This window comes from Tripterygium wilfordii, chromosome 11 (genome assembly GCF_013401445.1).
Source record: "Tripterygium wilfordii isolate XIE 37 chromosome 11, ASM1340144v1, whole genome shotgun sequence".
Taxonomy (NCBI): Eukaryota; Viridiplantae; Streptophyta; class Magnoliopsida; order Celastrales; family Celastraceae; genus Tripterygium; species Tripterygium wilfordii.
In genome coordinates, this window is record NC_052242.1 from 4,544,130 (window position 1) to 4,563,953 (window position 19,824).

Consider the following 19,824-nt stretch of genomic DNA (forward strand, 5'->3'; position numbering starts at 1 on the left):
ATAATAACGGCACTAACCACCTAATTATAAGAATAAGGATGTGTTTGGTGAATATTTTTACACTACAATATATGCTATTAGTAGTATGAGGGCGCCAAACAACAATATATGGGCGCAAATTACTAGACAATATTAGAGCAATAATATAACACTGTCAATATGATGTTTCATTGGACAATTCTGTAACATTTTTACCACAAATTTTCACTTATGTGTAACAATTTAGTTGATTGTTCCATTTTACCCTTATTAATACGTTCAAGAAATTGACCCATGCTGCATACAAAGTAAATGATGTTTACTTTGACATTTTTTAAAGTGCTAATGACTTTGCTGGACAAAAACCATCAGTTCTGGCAAATCCACAGTGCAAGTGGCAGGGGAGTTTCCGCAAGGATATTGTGGGCGGACTTTTCCAAATCTTTAGGACCATTAGTTCTAACACATTCTATTTATATGAGAACACAATGAACTAACAATATCATATACTTGAGTTATTCACAAAAAACATACACAACGAAATCTATTGCCTTCTTACTTGTTTCCTTCTCCATTTTCTTTTTGATTGTTGCTTCCGACTCCACAGAGGAAGCACATGCTCTTCTTAGATGGAAAGCCAGTTTTCAAAATCATACTCAGCCTCTCTTGTCTTCATGGTCCATTCTCAATTCAACCCATTGCACTTGGTTCGGTGTTTCTTGCAACACTGCTGGAAGTGTCACTGTGATTAACCTTACCAGTTGTGGCATACTTGGCACGCTCTATAACTTTTCGTTCTCATCTTTTTCCAATCTCTCATCTTTTAATCTTAGCATGAATGCATTCCATGGTTTCATCCCTCCTGAACTCAATCATCTCTCCAACCTCATCCACCTTGATTTGTCGAGGAATCAGTTTTCAGGGCAAATCCCACCTACACTTGCCCAGCTAACTCATCTGGAGACTCTTGTGCTCAATGATAATCAACTAAACGGCTCAATTCCTCCAGAAATAGGTCAGCTAAAGTCCCTCAATTGGCTTGACCTGTTGAACAACTTTCTAGGTGGAGCCATTCCAACTTCTTTGGGTAATATAAGTCAGTTGATTAGTTTGAATCTCCACAATAATTCACTATCCGGTTCCATCCCACCAGAACTTGGTCAGCTCTCCAAGCTTGTCTTCCTTAAGTTGTTAATCAATAGACTTTCAGGGTTAATTCCACCTACAATTTGGTTGTTGAGTACTCTTAAGGGCCTTCACTTACATCACAATCGATTGTCAGGGCAAATCCCACCTACAATTGTCCAGCTAACTCATCTTGAATCTCTTTTCCTCAATGATAATCGACTAAATGGCTCAATTCCTCAAGAAATAGGTCATATAAAGTCCCTCTTTGAGATTCACCTGCAAACTAACTTTCTAGGTGGAGCCATTCCAACTTCTGTGTGTAATTTGAGTAACTTGACTAACTTGAATCTCTTCAATAATTTACCATCCGGTTCTATGATAAGTCACCAACGTGATATGCTGCAAGAGTAGTGCCACAATCACTTCCCTAAATTGTGGCACTCAATATATTCTTTCCACAATCACTTCCTTGATTTGTGGCACTCAATATATTAGTAGTGTCACAATCACTTCCCTAAATTGTGGCACTCAATATATTCTTTCCTTACTTAAACTCTTGTAACTCATGTATATATAGGAGTGTAATATTGAGAATCAAATACAACAATTTTATTCACTCTCTCTATTTCTTCATGGTATCGGAGCCCTAGACTCCACTCTCATCTAATCTTCCAATTTTTATCTCCGGCCATGGCTGAAACAAATACAGTCACGGTTATGACCAATGGCACAAACTCTTCTTCACCGGTCTTCTCAATCAACACAAACTCCATCATCTCTCAAAAACTGTCCAAAGGTGGAAATTATTCAATGTGGAACTCGCAGATGACGAATCTTCTCCTCGGATATGATCTTATGAAATTCTTAGATGGAACTCATCCAAGTCCACCAACCAATGATCCAGAGTACAAAGCTTGGGCTCGGCAAGATCGACTACTTCTCTTAGCCATTCAAACGGCTGTCACTGGACCAGCGGAACCGCTGGTATCTCGATGCAAAAGTGCAAAGGAGGCTTGGTGCAAACTCAAAACTACCTTTGCCAACAAATCCAACACTCGGATGGTTGGACTTATCGATTCTCTCACTAAAGTCAGTCAAGAAGGTAAGAGCATATCTGAGTATATGCAATCTGTTAAAACCATTATTGACGATCTTGCTATGATTGGACATGACTTGAGTGATGGAGAAATAGTAGTTCACACACTCAATGGACTAACTGCTGACTACAAAGAGATTAAAGCTGCTCTACGTGCAAGAGAGTCTCCCATCTCCTTTGAAGAATTGATGGAAAAACTTATAGACTATGAAACTAGTCTTAAGCACTCGGATTCAACAAAAGAAAGACCCTACATCACTGCTCAATTCTTACAGAAACAATACAACAAAAAAAGGTAGAAACAACTACTCTCAGAAAGTGTCACACTATGGAGGCAATGGTGGCAATCAATTCCAACAAAACTCATTTGGAAATCGTGGGAACCAGATTCACACTAATGGTTTCTCATCAAACCAATCCAATCGTAATTGGCGGTCCACTGCTAATGGGATTCAAACCAGAATTGTTTGTCAATTGTGTGACAAACCAGGACATGTCGCTAAAGTATGTCGATCATCCCCTCGACCATTCAACTGGCCGCAAGCCAATCTCACAACTCATGATACTCAGAGCAATCAGTCAGGATGGATAGTTGACTTTGGAGCCTCTCATCACATCACTTCTGACTTGCAGAACTTATCAATCCACTCTGAGTATGGTGGTAATGAAGATATCGTGGTTGGGATGGTAATAACGTACCTATTACTCATATTGGATCTGGTACTCTTAAATCTAGTGATTCCATTTTTAAACTTAATAATGTTTTGTGTGCACCTCACATAAAAAAGAATCTTCTTTCTGTCTCGCAATTTTGTTCTCAAAATAATACCTCCGTTGAATTTTTTCCTACTTTCTTTCTTGTGAAGGATCTAGCTACGGGGGCATCCTTGGTGCGAGGCCGGAGTAGAGGAAACGTGTACGAGTGGCCAACCTCAGTGACCAGACCATTTTCCTCACCACAATACACAGCTCACCTGGCAACCACACCAAGTTCCTCCTTTCCAACTGTCACTTGTTGGCATAGTCGACTTGGTCACCCGTCCTCAAAAATTCTTCATCAAGTCATTGCTTCTCATCAACTACCAGTATCTAAGTCTAGTCCTTCTTCTAATTCCTGCAATGCATGCTTATGTAACAAAAGCCACAAACTTCCATTTGGTGTTTCTTCTTTAAAATGCTCTAGACCTCTGGAAATTCTCTTTATGGATGTTTGGGGTCCTGCCCCTCTTATTTCATTTGATAATTTTCGGTATTATGTTATTTTTGTGGATCATTTTACAAAATATACTTGGCTTTATCCACTCCAAAGAAAATCTGATGTCACTTCCATATTTGAATGTTTCAAATCTCTTGTTGAAAATTATTTTTCCACAATGATTAAAACAGTATATACAGATGGAAGTGGCGAAGCAACCACCCTCGGTCATTGTCTCTCTCGGGTTGGAATTCAACACCTCAAATCTCCTCCTCATACACCTGAACATGTTGGGACAGCTGAGCGTAAACATCGTCATATAGTTGAAACTGCTCTCACTATGCTTCATCATGCCTCAATTCCACTCAAATATTGGTCCCTAGCATTTCAAGCTGCGGTCTACCTCATTAACCGAATGCCATCACCAGTCACACGTAATAAATCTCCGTTTTTTCATCTTTTTAAACAGTCACCAAATTATTTATCATTAAAATCTTTTGGTTGTCTATGCTATCCGTGGTTACGACCTTACACCTCTCACAAACTTGAATCTCGATCTCGTCCGTGTGTGTTCGTAGGCTACTCAATTCCCCATCATGCATACTTATGTCTTGATCCATCCACAACTAAAATCTTCATGTCTAGACATGTTCTTTTTGTGGAAACCAAGTTCCCTTTTCACACCAAACCTTTACCTATAGAGTATTCCTATACACTACCATCCTTAGACACGTGGTTATCCAAACCACTTCATGAACCCATTCCCGTCATTCGTCTCACACCAACATCTACATTAACGCCACCCATCTCACAAATTACTCAACCTGAATCTGTATCTTCTTCCCTCCCCACTCCTAAGTCAAACACCCAAACAACATCTCCTTCTCGCAGATCTGTTTCTCTGAACCAGGACAACTTCGGCTCGGACTCCTCCTCTCCGTCTCACTCTCAGGATACCTCCAATCCTTCACATGTAAGTCTTCTTTCTCCTCTTTCATCTTCTCCTTCTCCCACCATCCATCCACCTCACCCTTACAACACCAGATTGCGTAATAACATCACCAAACCCAGGCGCCCACTTAATCTTCACACCACCACTACCTCTTCCACTGTTGAACCCTCTACCTTCAAACAACCCCACCAACATCATGCCTGACGTCAAGCCATGAGTGATGAATATACCGCTCTTCTTTCTAACCAAACATGGACTCTCGTTCCTCGTACTCCCACACAAAACGTTATTGGGTGCAAATGGGTCTACCGGATTAAGAAAAATCCTGATGGGTCAATAGCTCGTCACAAAGCTCGTTTAGTGGCCAAAGGGTTTCATCAACGACCAGGCATTGATTTTTCAGAAACCTATAGTCCTGTTGTCAAGCCTGCCACTGTTCGCTTATTACTTACTCTTGCTGTGACTAACGGTTGTGTTGGACCTATGGTCCTATATGTCTAATTTTGATGATATTAAATCATTTATAAATGATAATGAAACATTAAAACAATATTTGATTTATATGAATTGAATTTAAATGACTATATATTTTTGAGATAGTGCTGGAAATTAAGTTTTGAAAACAAACATACATGGACTAAGTTAGAGCATCAATTTTCCAATTATCATATCTTAACCAACTTAGGTCCAAATGACTTGAAACTTGAACCACATGCACATGAAGGTTTAATATATGTTCTAGGACTATAATCATGAGAAATTAAGTGCATCACATATATATTTGGTCATATGCTTAAATTCCGCCAAAACTAGGTTTTACCTAATTTTGTGCATATGTGTTCTTTGTGAACGTGGTGAACCAAATGAACTCCGATTTAAATGAAATTTCGTGTGCATCTTAGTTTCATCACTATGAACATATTTGATTTAGTAAAGTTCAAGAGAAAAGGTCATTTACACTGAGTTTGCAAAATGACTTTGAATTTACACTTAGAATTTATCGGTTTCACTATTAGTGATCTAATTGCTTGGTTGAGTGACCAAACGATTTCCGATTGTTATGAAATTTTACATGGACATTCTAATACATATAAAATGATTTATCATGCAGTAATATGAATTTTCTGGGTTGTTGTTCTAATGTAATTAACCTATGCGCTCTATATGAAGCTCTTTGAGCTTACATGCAATTGGGGAGTTCTACCTCCTATTTCCTTGTAGGTTAATCATCATTGTGGTCTCATATGGCTCAGAATTCAGTATGTTCAAAGAGTGGTCGAAATCATGTTTCTAAGAATGAGCTTGGAGCTCTAGGAAACTATGAAAAATCCTATATTTGCCAACTTTCCACTAAGGCACTTAATCAAGTTGAATGAATCAAACATTGAGGCTATTGGTTGTGGTCTTCATGGAGATACAACTCTTTTCAAACATGTGGGACAAACCTTGTCCTCTCTATCATTAGTGATATATTCTTGTTTGACATTTTCACTCAAGACATGTGCTACCAAGAAAGTTAGAATTGGTGCAATCAAACAAGATCCTTGACATTTTCACTCAAGACATGTGCTACCAAGAAAGTTAGGTTGGTGCAATCAAACAAGATCCTTGACTAAGAGATCACTTTTGAAGTCTTTGATTCAAAATGAAGGGACAAGATGGCATAGTACAATCTACATCCATGGTTGAGAATTAAAGAGAGTTTGAATGGTCAAGATTTGAAGACATACATTGATCAAAGGGTTGTGCTTGTGACAACACTTATGGAAGAAAGGTACAACTTGACTTCTCTCAAGCTTCCAACGTCTATATGCTCTATGGTGGAGATTTGTTTGCTCAAATCATCAATGACCAAGATTAGGAGCTGCAATGGATGGTAGAGATCAACTCTTGAAGTTTGATCCAATGGCTGCAAGCATAGGAGAGAATTGCCTTTAAAAGAGGATCTTCCCTTTCATACAACTTGGAGAAGCAAATTGAAAATTATCCTTGAGAGAAACCTCTTGCTATCAAGTACATCAATCATCAAGCTTTCTTGCTATTTGCTACAACAATCTTCTCCAATACAAGCCTCTACAATCAAGGACTTCTCACTACTCTTGCTTTTGCAAAAGGGAAGTTCCTATATCCTTTAGGCTTTGTTTACTTACAATCTAAACCTCTCTTGTTCTTAAAATCCTATCTTTGAGAGTGTTGCTGTAATCTTGAGAGTTCCACACCAAATACCTTTGAGGTAACCTGTGAGAACCTTGGCTGAAAATCCCATTGAGAAATTCCCTTTGTTAGGGGAAATTGTAAACATTGAAGTTTGAGGGAGTTCTTAGAAACCCTTGGTGTAAGGAGTTTTGTGGGTCTCTTAAAACCACACCTTAGTGGAGTTGGGAAAATCCTAGGTTGGTGAATCTAGGTAGTAGACGTAGGAGAAGGGTCTCCGAACTACTATAAATCGCTGTGTTGATTTCTTTGTTTACTTGTTTATATTTACTACTTGTTTCAAACTGCAGGATTTTCAAAACCCTAATCTGTCCGAGATTAGCAGACTGCCTTAAACTTTGAATTTTGATCTGAAATTTTGATATAGTGTTTATTAAGGTGTTGTGACATTGCATATAAAATTTCGTTGCATTTCGACATCATTTGATAGGTAAAATCTGAGTTGAAAAATCTGTGTGCAGTGTGTTGCTTGAAAATCTGTTTTGTACAATTCTTGATTATTTGATATTTGGTCATTCACTATATTGTATCACATCTTGCATTGGATTGAATATTGATTAGGAAAATCATTAGAGTCCAAATTTGTGTGCTACTTGTTAATTGCCATTAATTTGTTTAAATTGAAAAAGGGATTCCAATTGGAATTTGGGGACACAATTCACCCCCCCCTCTTGTGTTAAACTCGATCCGTCAATTGGTATCGGAGCAGGTTAGCTAAGACTAGGAGTTATATCCTATTTGGCATATTTATGGCAAATATAAATTCTTATGGTGAGGCCGAAGGCCTATCCATGAATAGACCACCATTTTTCAATGGCTTGCAATACGGTTTTTGGAAAAATAGGATGAAAATTTTTATAAATTCCATTGATTATGATTTGTGGGAAGTTGTAGAGAATGGTCCTTATGTTCCTAAGAAACTTTTGGGTGATGAGATGGTAGATAAGGAAAAGAGTGAGTTTACTAAGGAAGATAAGAGATTACTTAGCCTAAATAATAAGGCAATCAACACTTTGCACATTGCACTTATTAGGAGTGAGTTTGATTACATAGCTCAATGTAAGAGTGCAAAGGAGATTTGGGATATGTTAGAATTGAAGCATGAAGGAACAAGTCAAGTGAAGGACTCTAAGATAAACATGCTAGTCACCGAGTTTGAGACCTTTAGAATGAAGAAGGGTGAGAGCATTAGGGAGATGTTTTCTAGACTTACTTGCATATGTAATGAATTAGAAGCCTTGAACAAACCATATGAGGAAGTTGATAAGGTCCAAAAGATCCTTAGGAGTTTACCTAGGATTTGGAAAGATAAGGTAGTAGCCATTAAAGAGGCTAAAGACCTTAGGAAGCTTAAGATAGAGGAATTAATAGGAAGTCTAATGACACATGAGTTGGAGATGTCAAGATTAGATGAGGAAGATGCACCACCTAAGAAAAATGGCTTAGCTCTTAGGATCAATAGTGACACTAGTTCGGATTCTAGTGATGATGATAGTGAAATAGGGGCAGCCCTATTAGCTAAGCATTTCAAGAAGTTCTTGAAGATGAACAAACGTGGAGGATTCAAGAATATAAAGGCTTTTAAAGAAAAGAGAGAGGAGAAAGAGAAAGAAAAGAGTACTTGCTTTAAGTGTGGCAAAGTAGGTCACTTTATGGCCGATTGCCCTAAGCTTCAAAAGAAGAAGCATAAGGAATATAGAGAGAAAGAGAAGAAGAAGGAAAAAGGGAAGAAGGAGAAGAAGGCATTCAAGGCCACTTGGGATGATTCTTCATCATCATCTTCAAGTGATAGTGAAGAGGAACTCCAAGCCAACTTGTGTCTCATGGCAAATGAGGAAGAGGAAGTGTCCTCATCAAATTCGGATGAGATGGTAACATCTTCTAAACCTTCTTATGATGAGCTCTCTTGTGTTTATGATGAACTTTATATTGCTTATGAGAAATTGATGCATAAACACAAGCATGCTAAGAAAGAAGTTAGTAGACTTTCTAAAGTAGAAAAAATGCATCTAAGTGAGTGTTGTGATTTGAAATCTAAATATGATCATGTATGTTTTTCACTTGATGCATTAGTTCAAGAAAATGAGAATTTAAAAGATCAATTGAAAACATGTGTTAATTCTAGTAACATTGCATCATCTAGCAATTCACATGACTTAGATGCTTTGCATGCTAGGATTCATGAGCTAGAAGGTGAGTTGGATACATGGGATGATCATGAGTGCATTATTATGCCTAACTCTTCTTCTCTACAAAAGGAGCTTGATATGGCCAATGAGAAATACAATATGCTTGAGAAACAATTTTCAAAATTTTCTATGAGTTCTTCTAAATTGGATGAACTTCTTGCATCTCAAAGACATTATCTTGACAAGAGTGGATTAGGATATGATCCTATGAAACTTAAGGACACCCTAGAGGCTAAGGAGGCCACGGTCAACGTGAACAAAAATGGTACCTACCCTAAGGGTAAGGCTAATGTTCCTAAGGGAACTACACCTAGGAAGAGGAAAGTTTATGTGAAGAAGGTTTGGGTGCCTAAAGGGTTGAATGACTTTGAAAAGAAAGCATATGTGATGAGAACTTTCAAAATTGATGCATATGCCTTTATTGCTACTAACCCCAAAGGATCCAAAGTTTGGATACCTAAGGTATATTAAACATGTGTTTATCTAGGTGTGCTTAAAATCCAAATCCGAGTCATGCAAATGGTATTTGGATAGTGGTTGTTCTAGACACATGACGGGAGATGCTTCATTATTCACATCCTTTGAAGCAAAGAAGAATGGAGGATTTGTGACCTTTGGAGACAAGGTCAAAGGTAAGATCCTAGGCTTGGGATCCATAGGTAACTCTTCTTTCTCCCTTAGTGAAGTAAGATTGGTTGAAAATTTATCTTTTAATTTATTGAGTGTTAGTCATTTAGCTGATAAAGGTTTTGATATTCTTTTCAAAAATGATAAATGTTATGTGTTTGATGTTTATGGTAATGTTGTGAAATTAGGAAGTAGAAATGGTGATATGTATGTAATGCATTTTGATGCTATGAAAAATTCTAAAATATCTTGCTTGCTTGCTAAGAATGATGATGCTTTGCATTGGCATAGAAGATTAGGTCATATCGGAATGTCTACATTGAAAAAGTTGTGTGCCAATGAACTTATTAGAGGATTGCCTAAGTTAAATTTCAATGTTGAACATGTTTGTGATGTTTGTGTTAGGGGTAAACAAACTAAAGAGTCTTTTAAGCCTAAACTTGATATTAGTACTTTTAGGCCTCTAGAATTGTTACATATGGATTTATTTGGTCCTAGTAGAGTTAGGAGTCTAGGTGGAAAATACTATGCATTTGTTATTGTGGATGATTATACTAGATTTACATGGTGTTTGTTTCTTGTGCATAAAAGTGATGCATTGCATGTTTTTGAAAACTTACTTAGGAGATTGCAAAATGAGCATAACTTAAAGGTTTCAAAAATTAGAAGTGACCATGGAGGTGAATTTGAAAATGCTAATTTTGATTCTTTGTGTGCTTCTTTTGGTATTAAACATGAGTTTAGTGCTCCTAGGACACCTCAACAAAATGGGGTTGTAGAAAGGAAGAATAGAACTTTACAAGAACTAGGAAGAACCATGCTTCTAGAATATAATCTTCCTAAATATTTTTGGGCCGAAGCTACTAGTAATGCATGTTATGTGAGTAATAGACTTAGCATTAGAAAAGGATTAAAGAAAACTCCTTATGAACTCTTGTATGGCAAGAAATCTAAAGTAGATTACTTTAAGGTTTTTGGTGCTAAATGTTTTATTTTAAATACCAAAGACAATTTGGATAAATTTGATGCAAAGAGTGACATTGGAATATTTTTAGGATATTCATCATCATCTAAAGCATATAGAGTATTTAACTCTAGAACTAAAATTGTGGAAGAAAGTGTAAATGTTAAATTCGATGATATGACCACACTTGCTCCAAATGTGCGTGTAGAAAATAAATTTTCAGATTTGGAACATCCTTTGAAGCACAAAAATGAAGGTACACATGGAGTACAATTGTTAGAAGAAGATGAAGATGATGTCCCTTTGGTGGAGAACTTAAGGGAGATGAATATCTCAAATGAAGAAACACCACCAAATGAAGAAAGTGAAGGTGAACCCGAGGGAAATGAAGAACCAAAAGAAGCTGAAAATGCTATGGAACAACCGGGTGTTCACAAATACAAGGTGATGAAGTCTCATCCAAAAGAACTAATTATTGGAGACTTGCATCAAGGAAGGCAACTAAGAGCCAAAAGGGACTCTACGGTCAATTCTAATCCTTTAAACTCTTTTGCCATGCTTTCTTTAGTAGAGCCTAAAAATGTACGTGATGCTTTGCATGATGATGATTGGGTGTATGCCATGCAAGAGGAGTTAGAACAATTTGAGAGAAGTAAGGTTTGGACTCTTTGTCCTAAACCTAAAGACCACACCATCATAGGAACAAAATGGGTCTATAGGAATAAGATGGATGAAAATGGTAATGTAACTAGGAACAAAGCTAGATTAGTGGCCCAAGGATATTGCCAAGAAGAGGGCATTGACTTTGATGAAACCTTTGCACCGGTTGCAAGGTTAGAGGCTATTAGATTATTGCTTGCATTTGCATGTTACAAAAATATCAAACTTTTTCAAATGGATGTGAAAAGTGCATTTTTAAATGGTGTGATAAATGAGGAAGTTTATGTTAAACAACCTCCCGGATTTGAGAGTAAGAAATTTCCAAACCATGTTTACAAACTAGACAAGGCTTTATATGGTTTAAAACAAGCTCCTAGAGCTTGGTATGAAAGATTGTCTAAGTTCTTGCTTGAAAATGGTTTTCAATGTGGTAGTATTGATGATACTTTGTTTATTAAATACAAAGGTCTTGATATGTTAATTGTGCAAATATATGTTGATGATATTGTGTTTGGTGCTACATTAGAATCTATGTGTGAAGATTTTGCATTATGCATGAAGAATGAATTTGAAATGAGTATGATGGGTGAGTTGACTTACTTTCTAGGTTTACAAATTAAACAAACCCCACTTGGCACTCACATTAGTCAAACTAAGTATACAAATGAGATATTAAAAAGGTTTGGCATGGATATTTCTAAAGGTTCATCCACACCTATGGGAGTGGGAACCAAATTAGAACCCGACCTAGATGGTAATGATGTTGATCAAAAGAGATATAGGTCAATGATTGGTAGTTTACTTTACTTGACCGCATCTAGGCCCGATATTATGTTTAGTGTTTGCATGTGTGCAAGATTTCAATCTAATCCTAAGCAAACACATCTCATGGCCATAAAGAAGATTCTTAGGTACTTAAAGGACACACCTTCCCTAGGGTTGTGGTATGATAAGAAATCTTCATTTGACTTGCATTCATTTGTAGATGCCGACTTTGCGGGTTGCAAAATAAATAGGAAAAGTACTAGTGGTACTTGTCAATACCTAGGAAATATGCTCATATCTTGGTTCTCCAAGAAGCAAACTTGTGTTGCTTTGAGCACTACCGAAGCCGAATATATGGCTATTGGTAGTTGTACTTGCCAATTGCTTTGGATTAAACAACAAATGCTTGATTTTAATATGGAATTTTCAAACATTCCAATTCTTTGTGATAACATAAGTGCCATACATTTGTCTAAAAATCCTAGATATCATGGTAAAGCTAAGCATATAGACATTAGACATCATTTCATTAGAGATCATGTTGCTAAAAAGAACATTGTGCTTGAACATGTAGAAGGGGAATATAATATTGCCGATTTGTTCACTAAGCCTTTAGCTAAGGATAGATTCATAAAACTAAGAAATGCATTGGGTTTGTGTGAAGCACCTTGAGTGCATATTACTTGAATGCATATCCTTGTTTGATTGATATCCCAAGTTTGAAGTTGAATGCTTATTATATTTTCTTGGTGATATATGCTTATAAGCTAAATATATAAATTGGTATGCATGATTGAAAGGGGGAGTAACCTAGTGTCATTAGAAGGCCATGGGTCACTTAGTGTGATAGGTTCCAAATTGGATCACTTAGGCTCTATTAGTTCAATTGGTGTGTTGCCATGACTATTTGTTGATGAGAACTAGTTTTGATATTATTTGAAGCATGTTTATGGTCTTAAATCACTTTTGTGATAAAATCTCAAAAAAAAAAAAAAAAATTAATAAATCTTTTACAAAACTTGCATCAACCCCTTAGTTCTCCACTTTTTGAATTATTACAAAAAGGGGGAGAGACATGATGATAAATTGCATTAAAATCATTTGCCAAAATGCATATATAGGCATAACTTAAGGGGGAGTGTATATGCCATGATTGGGAGAGAATAGATGTTAAAGTAAGGGGGAGCTAAGCTTACTTAACTAAAGTTGTATATGAGTTTCAAAATTGTTTTAAATTGATATCATTAAACTTTTTAATGCACTTTGAATTGATATTAAATTCAATTACAATCAAATAGACATTTATATCATGCATGTTTTGTAATCATCAAAAAGGGGGAGATTGTTGGACCTATGGTCCTATATGTCTAATTTTGATGATATTAAATCATTTATAAATGATAATGAAACATTAAAACAATATTTGATTTATATGAATTGAATTTAAATGACTATATATTTTTGAGATAGTGCTGGAAATTAAGTTTTGAAAACAAACATACATGGACTAAGTTAGAGCATCAATTTTCCAATTATCATATCTTAACCAACTTAGGTCCAAATGACTTGAAACTTGAACCACATGCACATGAAGGTTTAATATATGTTCTAGGACTATAATCATGAGAAATTAAGTGCATCACATATATATTTGGTCATATGCTTAAATTCCGCCAAAACTAGGTTTTACCTAATTTTGTGCATATGTGTTCTTTGTGAACGTGGTGAACCAAATGAACTCCGATTTAAATGAAATTTCGTGTGCATCTTAGTTTCATCACTATGAACATATTTGATTTAGTAAAGTTCAAGAGAAAAGGTCATTTACACTGAGTTTGCAAAATGACTTTGAATTTACACTTAGAATTTATCGGTTTCACTATTAGTGATCTAATTGCTTGGTTGAGTGACCAAACGATTTCCGATTGTTATGAAATTTTACATGGACATTCTAATACATATAAAATGATTTATCATGCAGTAATATGAATTTTCTGGGTTGTTGTTCTAATGTAATTAACCTATGCGCTCTATATGAAGCTCTTTGAGCTTACATGCAATTGGGGAGTTCTACCTCCTATTTCCTTGTAGGTTAATCATCATTGTGGTCTCATATGGCTCAGAATTCAGTATGTTCAAAGAGTGGTCGAAATCATGTTTCTAAGAATGAGCTTGGAGCTCTAGGAAACTATGAAAAATCCTATATTTGCCAACTTTCCACTAAGGCACTTAATCAAGTTGAATGAATCAAACATTGAGGCTATTGGTTGTGGTCTTCATGGAGATACAACTCTTTTCAAACATGTGGGACAAACCTTGTCCTCTCTATCATTAGTGATATATTCTTGTTTGACATTTTCACTCAAGACATGTGCTACCAAGAAAGTTAGAATTGGTGCAATCAAACAAGATCCTTGACATTTTCACTCAAGACATGTGCTACCAAGAAAGTTAGGTTGGTGCAATCAAACAAGATCCTTGACTAAGAGATCACTTTTGAAGTCTTTGATTCAAAATGAAGGGACAAGATGGCATAGTACAATCTACATCCATGGTTGAGAATTAAAGAGAGTTTGAATGGTCAAGATTTGAAGACATACATTGATCAAAGGGTTGTGCTTGTGACAACACTTATGGAAGAAAGGTACAACTTGACTTCTCTCAAGCTTCCAACGTCTATATGCTCTATGGTGGAGATTTGTTTGCTCAAATCATCAATGACCAAGATTAGGAGCTGCAATGGATGGTAGAGATCAACTCTTGAAGTTTGATCCAATGGCTGCAAGCATAGGAGAGAATTGCCTTTAAAAGAGGATCTTCCCTTTCATACAACTTGGAGAAGCAAATTGAAAATTATCCTTGAGAGAAACCTCTTGCTATCAAGTACATCAATCATCAAGCTTTCTTGCTATTTGCTACAACAATCTTCTCCAATACAAGCCTCTACAATCAAGGACTTCTCACTACTCTTGCTTTTGCAAAAGGGAAGTTCCTATATCCTTTAGGCTTTGTTTACTTACAATCTAAACCTCTCTTGTTCTTAAAATCCTATCTTTGAGAGTGTTGCTGTAATCTTGAGAGTTCCACACCAAATACCTTTGAGGTAACCTGTGAGAACCTTGGCTGAAAATCCCATTGAGAAATTCCCTTTGTTAGGGGAAATTGTAAACATTGAAGTTTGAGGGAGTTCTTAGAAACCCTTGGTGTAAGGAGTTTTGTGGGTCTCTTAAAACCACACCTTAGTGGAGTTGGGAAAATCCTAGGTTGGTGAATCTAGGTAGTAGACGTAGGAGAAGGGTCTCCGAACTACTATAAATCGCTGTGTTGATTTCTTTGTTTACTTGTTTATATTTACTACTTGTTTCAAACTGCAGGATTTTCAAAACCCTAATCTGTCCGAGATTAGCAGACTGCCTTAAACTTTGAATTTTGATCTGAAATTTTGATATAGTGTTTATTAAGGTGTTGTGACATTGCATATAAAATTTCGTTGCATTTCGACATCATTTGATAGGTAAAATCTGAGTTGAAAAATCTGTGTGCAGTGTGTTGCTTGAAAATCTGTTTTGTACAATTCTTGATTATTTGATATTTGGTCATTCACTATATTGTATCACATCTTGCATTGGATTGAATATTGATTAGGAAAATCATTAGAGTCCAAATTTGTGTGCTACTTGTTAATTGCCATTAATTTGTTTAAATTGAAAAAGGGATTCCAATTGGAATTTGGGGACACAATTCACCCCCCCCTCTTGTGTTAAACTCGATCCGTCAGGTTGGTCCATTCGCCAACTCGATGTGAATAACGCTTTCTTGCAAGGCTCTTTATCTGATGTAGTGTTCATGGATCAGCCTCCTGGTTTTACAGATTTCAAATTCCCAAATCATGTGTGCCGACTACGGAAAGTCATCTATGGTCTTCGTCAAGCACCACGTGCTTGGTACCATGAACTTCGTACATTTCTCCTATCTGAAGGGTTTACCAATTCTCATTCGGATACATCACTGTTTATGCTACACACTACTCATTCCATCCTTTATCTCTTGGTATATGTTGACGACATCATCATCACTGGTTCATCCGCTGCTCATGTGGCAAACTTCATCACTACTCTTGCCCGTAGATTCTCACTCAAGGATCTTGGTACACTTTCATATTTTCTTGGGATTGAAGCTCACTTTACCTCTAATGGTCTGTTTTTATCTCAGAGAAAATATATAAGAGATCTACTTCATCGAGCAAAAATGTCTGATGCCAAGCCTGTCTCTACACCCCTAGCTACAACTGCCGTGCTCAAGCTATTTGATGGTTCCCCACCAGTTGATGCCACCTTGTATCGCCAAACTCTTGGGTCATTGCAATATCTTTCACTTACCAGACCTGATGTCTCCTTTGCCATCAACAAGTTATCTCAATTCATGCATTGTCCTTCCACACTCCACTGGTCAGCAGTAAAACGTTTACTTCGCTATTTGGTTGGCACACTTGATCATGGTTTAATGATTCGCAAGCACTCACCTCGGACACTTCATGCATTTGCTGATGCCGACTGGGCAGGTAACCCTAATGATCGGACATCAACCTCTGCCTATATAGTCTTTCTTGGTGCCAATCCCATCTCGTGGAGTTCTAAAAAGCAAAAGACTGTAGCTCGTTCTTCGACTGAGGCGGAATATCGGGCAATTGCGTCTACTGCAGCTGAGGTTAATTGGGTAATGAATTTACTTCAAGAATTACGAGTGCCTACTTCTCAAGTTCCGGTAATCTACTGTGACAATGTAAGTGCTACATATGTCTGCACCAATCCAGTTTTTCATTCTCGTATGAAGCATATTGCCATCGTTTTTCATTTCGTTCAGGATCAAGTTGCTTCAGCTCGTCTACCTGTATCTCATGTTCATACATCTGATCAACTAGCTGACTCTCTCACCAAGCCGCTACCTCGTTCACATTTCCTTAGTCATCGGTCCAAGATTGGTGTCCTGAACGGCCAGTCAATCTTGCGGGGGCATGATAAGTCACCAACGTGATATGCTGCAAGAGTAGTGCCACAATCACTTCCCTAAATTGTGGCACTCAATATATTCTTTCCACAATCACTTCCTTGATTTGTGGCACTCAATATATTAGTAGTGCCACAATCACTTCCCTAAATTGTGGCACTCAATATATTCTTTCCACAATCACTTCCCTAAATTGTGGCACTCAATATATTCTTTCCTTACTTAAACTCTTGTAACTCATGTATATATAGGAGTGTAATATTGAGAATCAAATACAACAATTTTATTCACTCTCTCTATTTCTTCATTCTATCCCACCACAACTTGGTCAGCTCTCCGAGCTTGTCTTCCTTCAATTGTATAACAACAGACTTTCAGGGTTAATTCCAAGTTCATTGGGGAATCTAAGCAACTTGGACATTTTCAACATAGGCCAAAATCAACTCTCTGGATCCATTCCTATAGGAATAGGAAACATGACGAAGTTGACATCTCTTACTTTGTATGACAACATGCTCACTGGTCACTTACCCGAAAATGTTTGTAGCGATAGATTAGTCCAGTATTTCGGCATAAGCAATAACCATTTGGTAGGCTCAGTACCCAAAGACATTAGAAATTGCACAAGCTTGACTAGAGTTCGTCTTAATGACAACCAACTAGAAGGAAATACAGATGCAGACTTTGGAGTCTATCCAAACTTGACCTTTATTGATATGAGCCACAATCAATTTTCCGGAGAAATTTCACCTAAGTGGGGTCGATGCACACAATTAGCCACTCTATGGATTGCCGGGATAACATGAGTGGTAAGATACCTTTGGAGATTGGAAATTGGACTCAGCTATATCGTCTTGATTTTTCTATGAATCATTTGGTTGAGATGATCAAATTTGAGTTTGAACAACAATCATTTTTCTGGTGGTATTCCTCATGAGATCACTTACCAATCTCCAGATTCTCGACTTATCGGGGAACAAATTGAGCTCTATGCCAGACAGCATTGGAGCTTTGAAGAATCTCCATTACTTGAATATGAGCTGCAACAAATTCAGCCAAAGAATTCCAATTCCAATTGGTGAAATGGTTCACCTTTCTCAACTTGATTTGAGTAATAATTTGCTTATCGGAGAAATACCAGCACAAGTCACCAAGTTGCAAGACCTGGTGACCCTAAATTTCTCCTTCAATAATCTTTCGGGTCCTATTCCAAACAACAAAGCATTTCAAGGTGCTCCGGCAGAAGCATTCCAAGGAAACAAAGGATTGTGTGGCAATGTGAGTGGATTGCAAGCATGTCAACTGTTACACAAGGAAAATAAACATGGCTCAAAAAAGAGATATATGATTGTGTTTATAGTTGTGTTTCCTCTCTTAGGAGCACTTGCTATATCCTTTGTGATAATTCTCGTGTTTTGTAATTTCCAAAGACGAAGGAAGGGCGACCCTGAGAACAACAAGCAATCACTTTCACTATCTATTTTTGATAGGATAGTGAAATTTGAAGACATCATGGATGCAACCAACAACTTTGATGCCATGTATTGCATTGGGGAAGGGGGTCATGGAACTGTCTATAAAGCTGACCTTCCATCAGGTGATATTGTAGCTATCAAGAGATTTCACTGTTTACTTGACAATGTCACTTCAATAGATCAAAAGGAGTTTTTCAATGAGGTCAAGGCATTAACAGAGATAAAGCATCGGAATATTGTGAAACTTTATGGCTTCTGCACACATTCAAAATACACATTTTTAGTCTATGATTATCTCCAAAGAGGTAGCCTGGCTAAAATTCTAAGCAACGACAAGGAAGCGAAAGAATTGGATTGGTGTAGGCGGGTGAATGTCATCAAAGGGGTCTTTCACGCCTTGTCTTACATGCACCGTGATTTGTCGTTGCCAATCATTCATCGAGACAGATCGAGCAAAAATATTTTGCTAGACTTGGAATACGAAGCTCATGTTTCTGACTTTGGTACTGCTAAGCTTCTCAAGCAAGACTCATCTAATCGGTCAAAACTAGCTGGAACACATGGATACATTGCCCCAGGTAAATTGACATCCTTCAATTATATTGATTTTAAATGTATAGAATCATATTCATCATTTTGTTTTAATCTATAGAACTTGCTTATACGATGAAGGTGACTAAAAAATGTGACGTATATAGCTTTGGAGTGTTAACACTAGAAATTCTCAAAGGGAGTCATCCAGGCGATATCATGTCAAGTACATCATCTTCATCTTCATTTGCTACACTACAAATTAAACTTGATGATTTGTTAGACCAACGCCTTTCACCTCCACGGTACAAGGTTCTTGATAAACTGAACTGCATCATGGAGGTGGCGGTTTCATGCTTGGATGTGAATCTACAATGTAGGCCGGCGATGCAACTCGTTTCTAAGTTACTATCCGACTGAAAATTTGAAGATCATCATGGCTGGTGAAAGGTTTGTTTTACGCCTAGTTAGTATTTTCTAAGTCATGTATTGCTTGTAATGTTGTTGGAAAATGATTAAAGCTCATCTGCTTTTTTTATTGTTAATTGAGATTTTTGAGGACGCTAGAGTATGGATTGGTAAAACAGAACCTTTGTTTAAGCATTTGTGGAAACTGTCAAGTTCGGAAAAGTGGAGTACAATATGTACAAAGATGAAACCTTACGCTCACTTATTGAGATGTTAATTTTGTTTATGTAAATAAGGTTAGTTAATTACTATAATAGTGTATGATCAATGAGTAATTAATGAGTGAATAAATTTGTACTTTGACATGTGATCTATAATTAAAAAGAAAATAATTGTAACAACATCAATCAAATTTAAGTGAACGTAGAAGTCACTATTAGCCTGTTTTGCTTTGCTTTGCTTTGTTTGCAGATACATTTTTGTCAAAATAACTAATGATGGGACTAGTTATACCCCCGAGTTAACTAAGTGCACCCGAAAATAAAAATAAAAAACCTCAATCTAACAACACCCTAATTGACCCTACCAAATTCCCCTAAATCAAATTCCCCCAAATTCTTTCATTCTCAAGTTA

General features: G+C 36.9%; 2 protein-coding genes across 2 annotated transcripts; both read left to right on the forward strand.

The window, feature by feature from the left end:
- The first annotated feature begins 484 nt into the window (after nt 1-484).
- Nucleotides 485-17,095, forward strand: LOC120008611 (probable leucine-rich repeat receptor-like protein kinase At1g35710). Its single transcript, XM_038858985.1, has 2 exons — nt 485-1,538; nt 16,840-17,095. Exon 1 carries the CDS (start codon nt 814-816, stop codon nt 1,516-1,518), a length of 705 nt encoding a protein of 234 aa, XP_038714913.1. The 5' UTR covers nt 485-813; the 3' UTR covers nt 1,519-1,538; nt 16,840-17,095.
- Nucleotides 17,096-17,252: 157 nt separating this feature from the next.
- On the forward strand, nt 17,253-19,202 carry LOC120008696 (MDIS1-interacting receptor like kinase 2-like). Its single transcript, XM_038859079.1, has 3 exons — nt 17,253-17,366; nt 17,734-18,829; nt 18,904-19,202. The coding sequence occupies exons 1-3, from the start codon at nt 17,253-17,255 to the stop codon at nt 19,200-19,202; spliced, it is 1,509 nt and encodes a 502-aa protein (XP_038715007.1).
- Nucleotides 19,203-19,824: the final 622 nt, after the last annotated feature.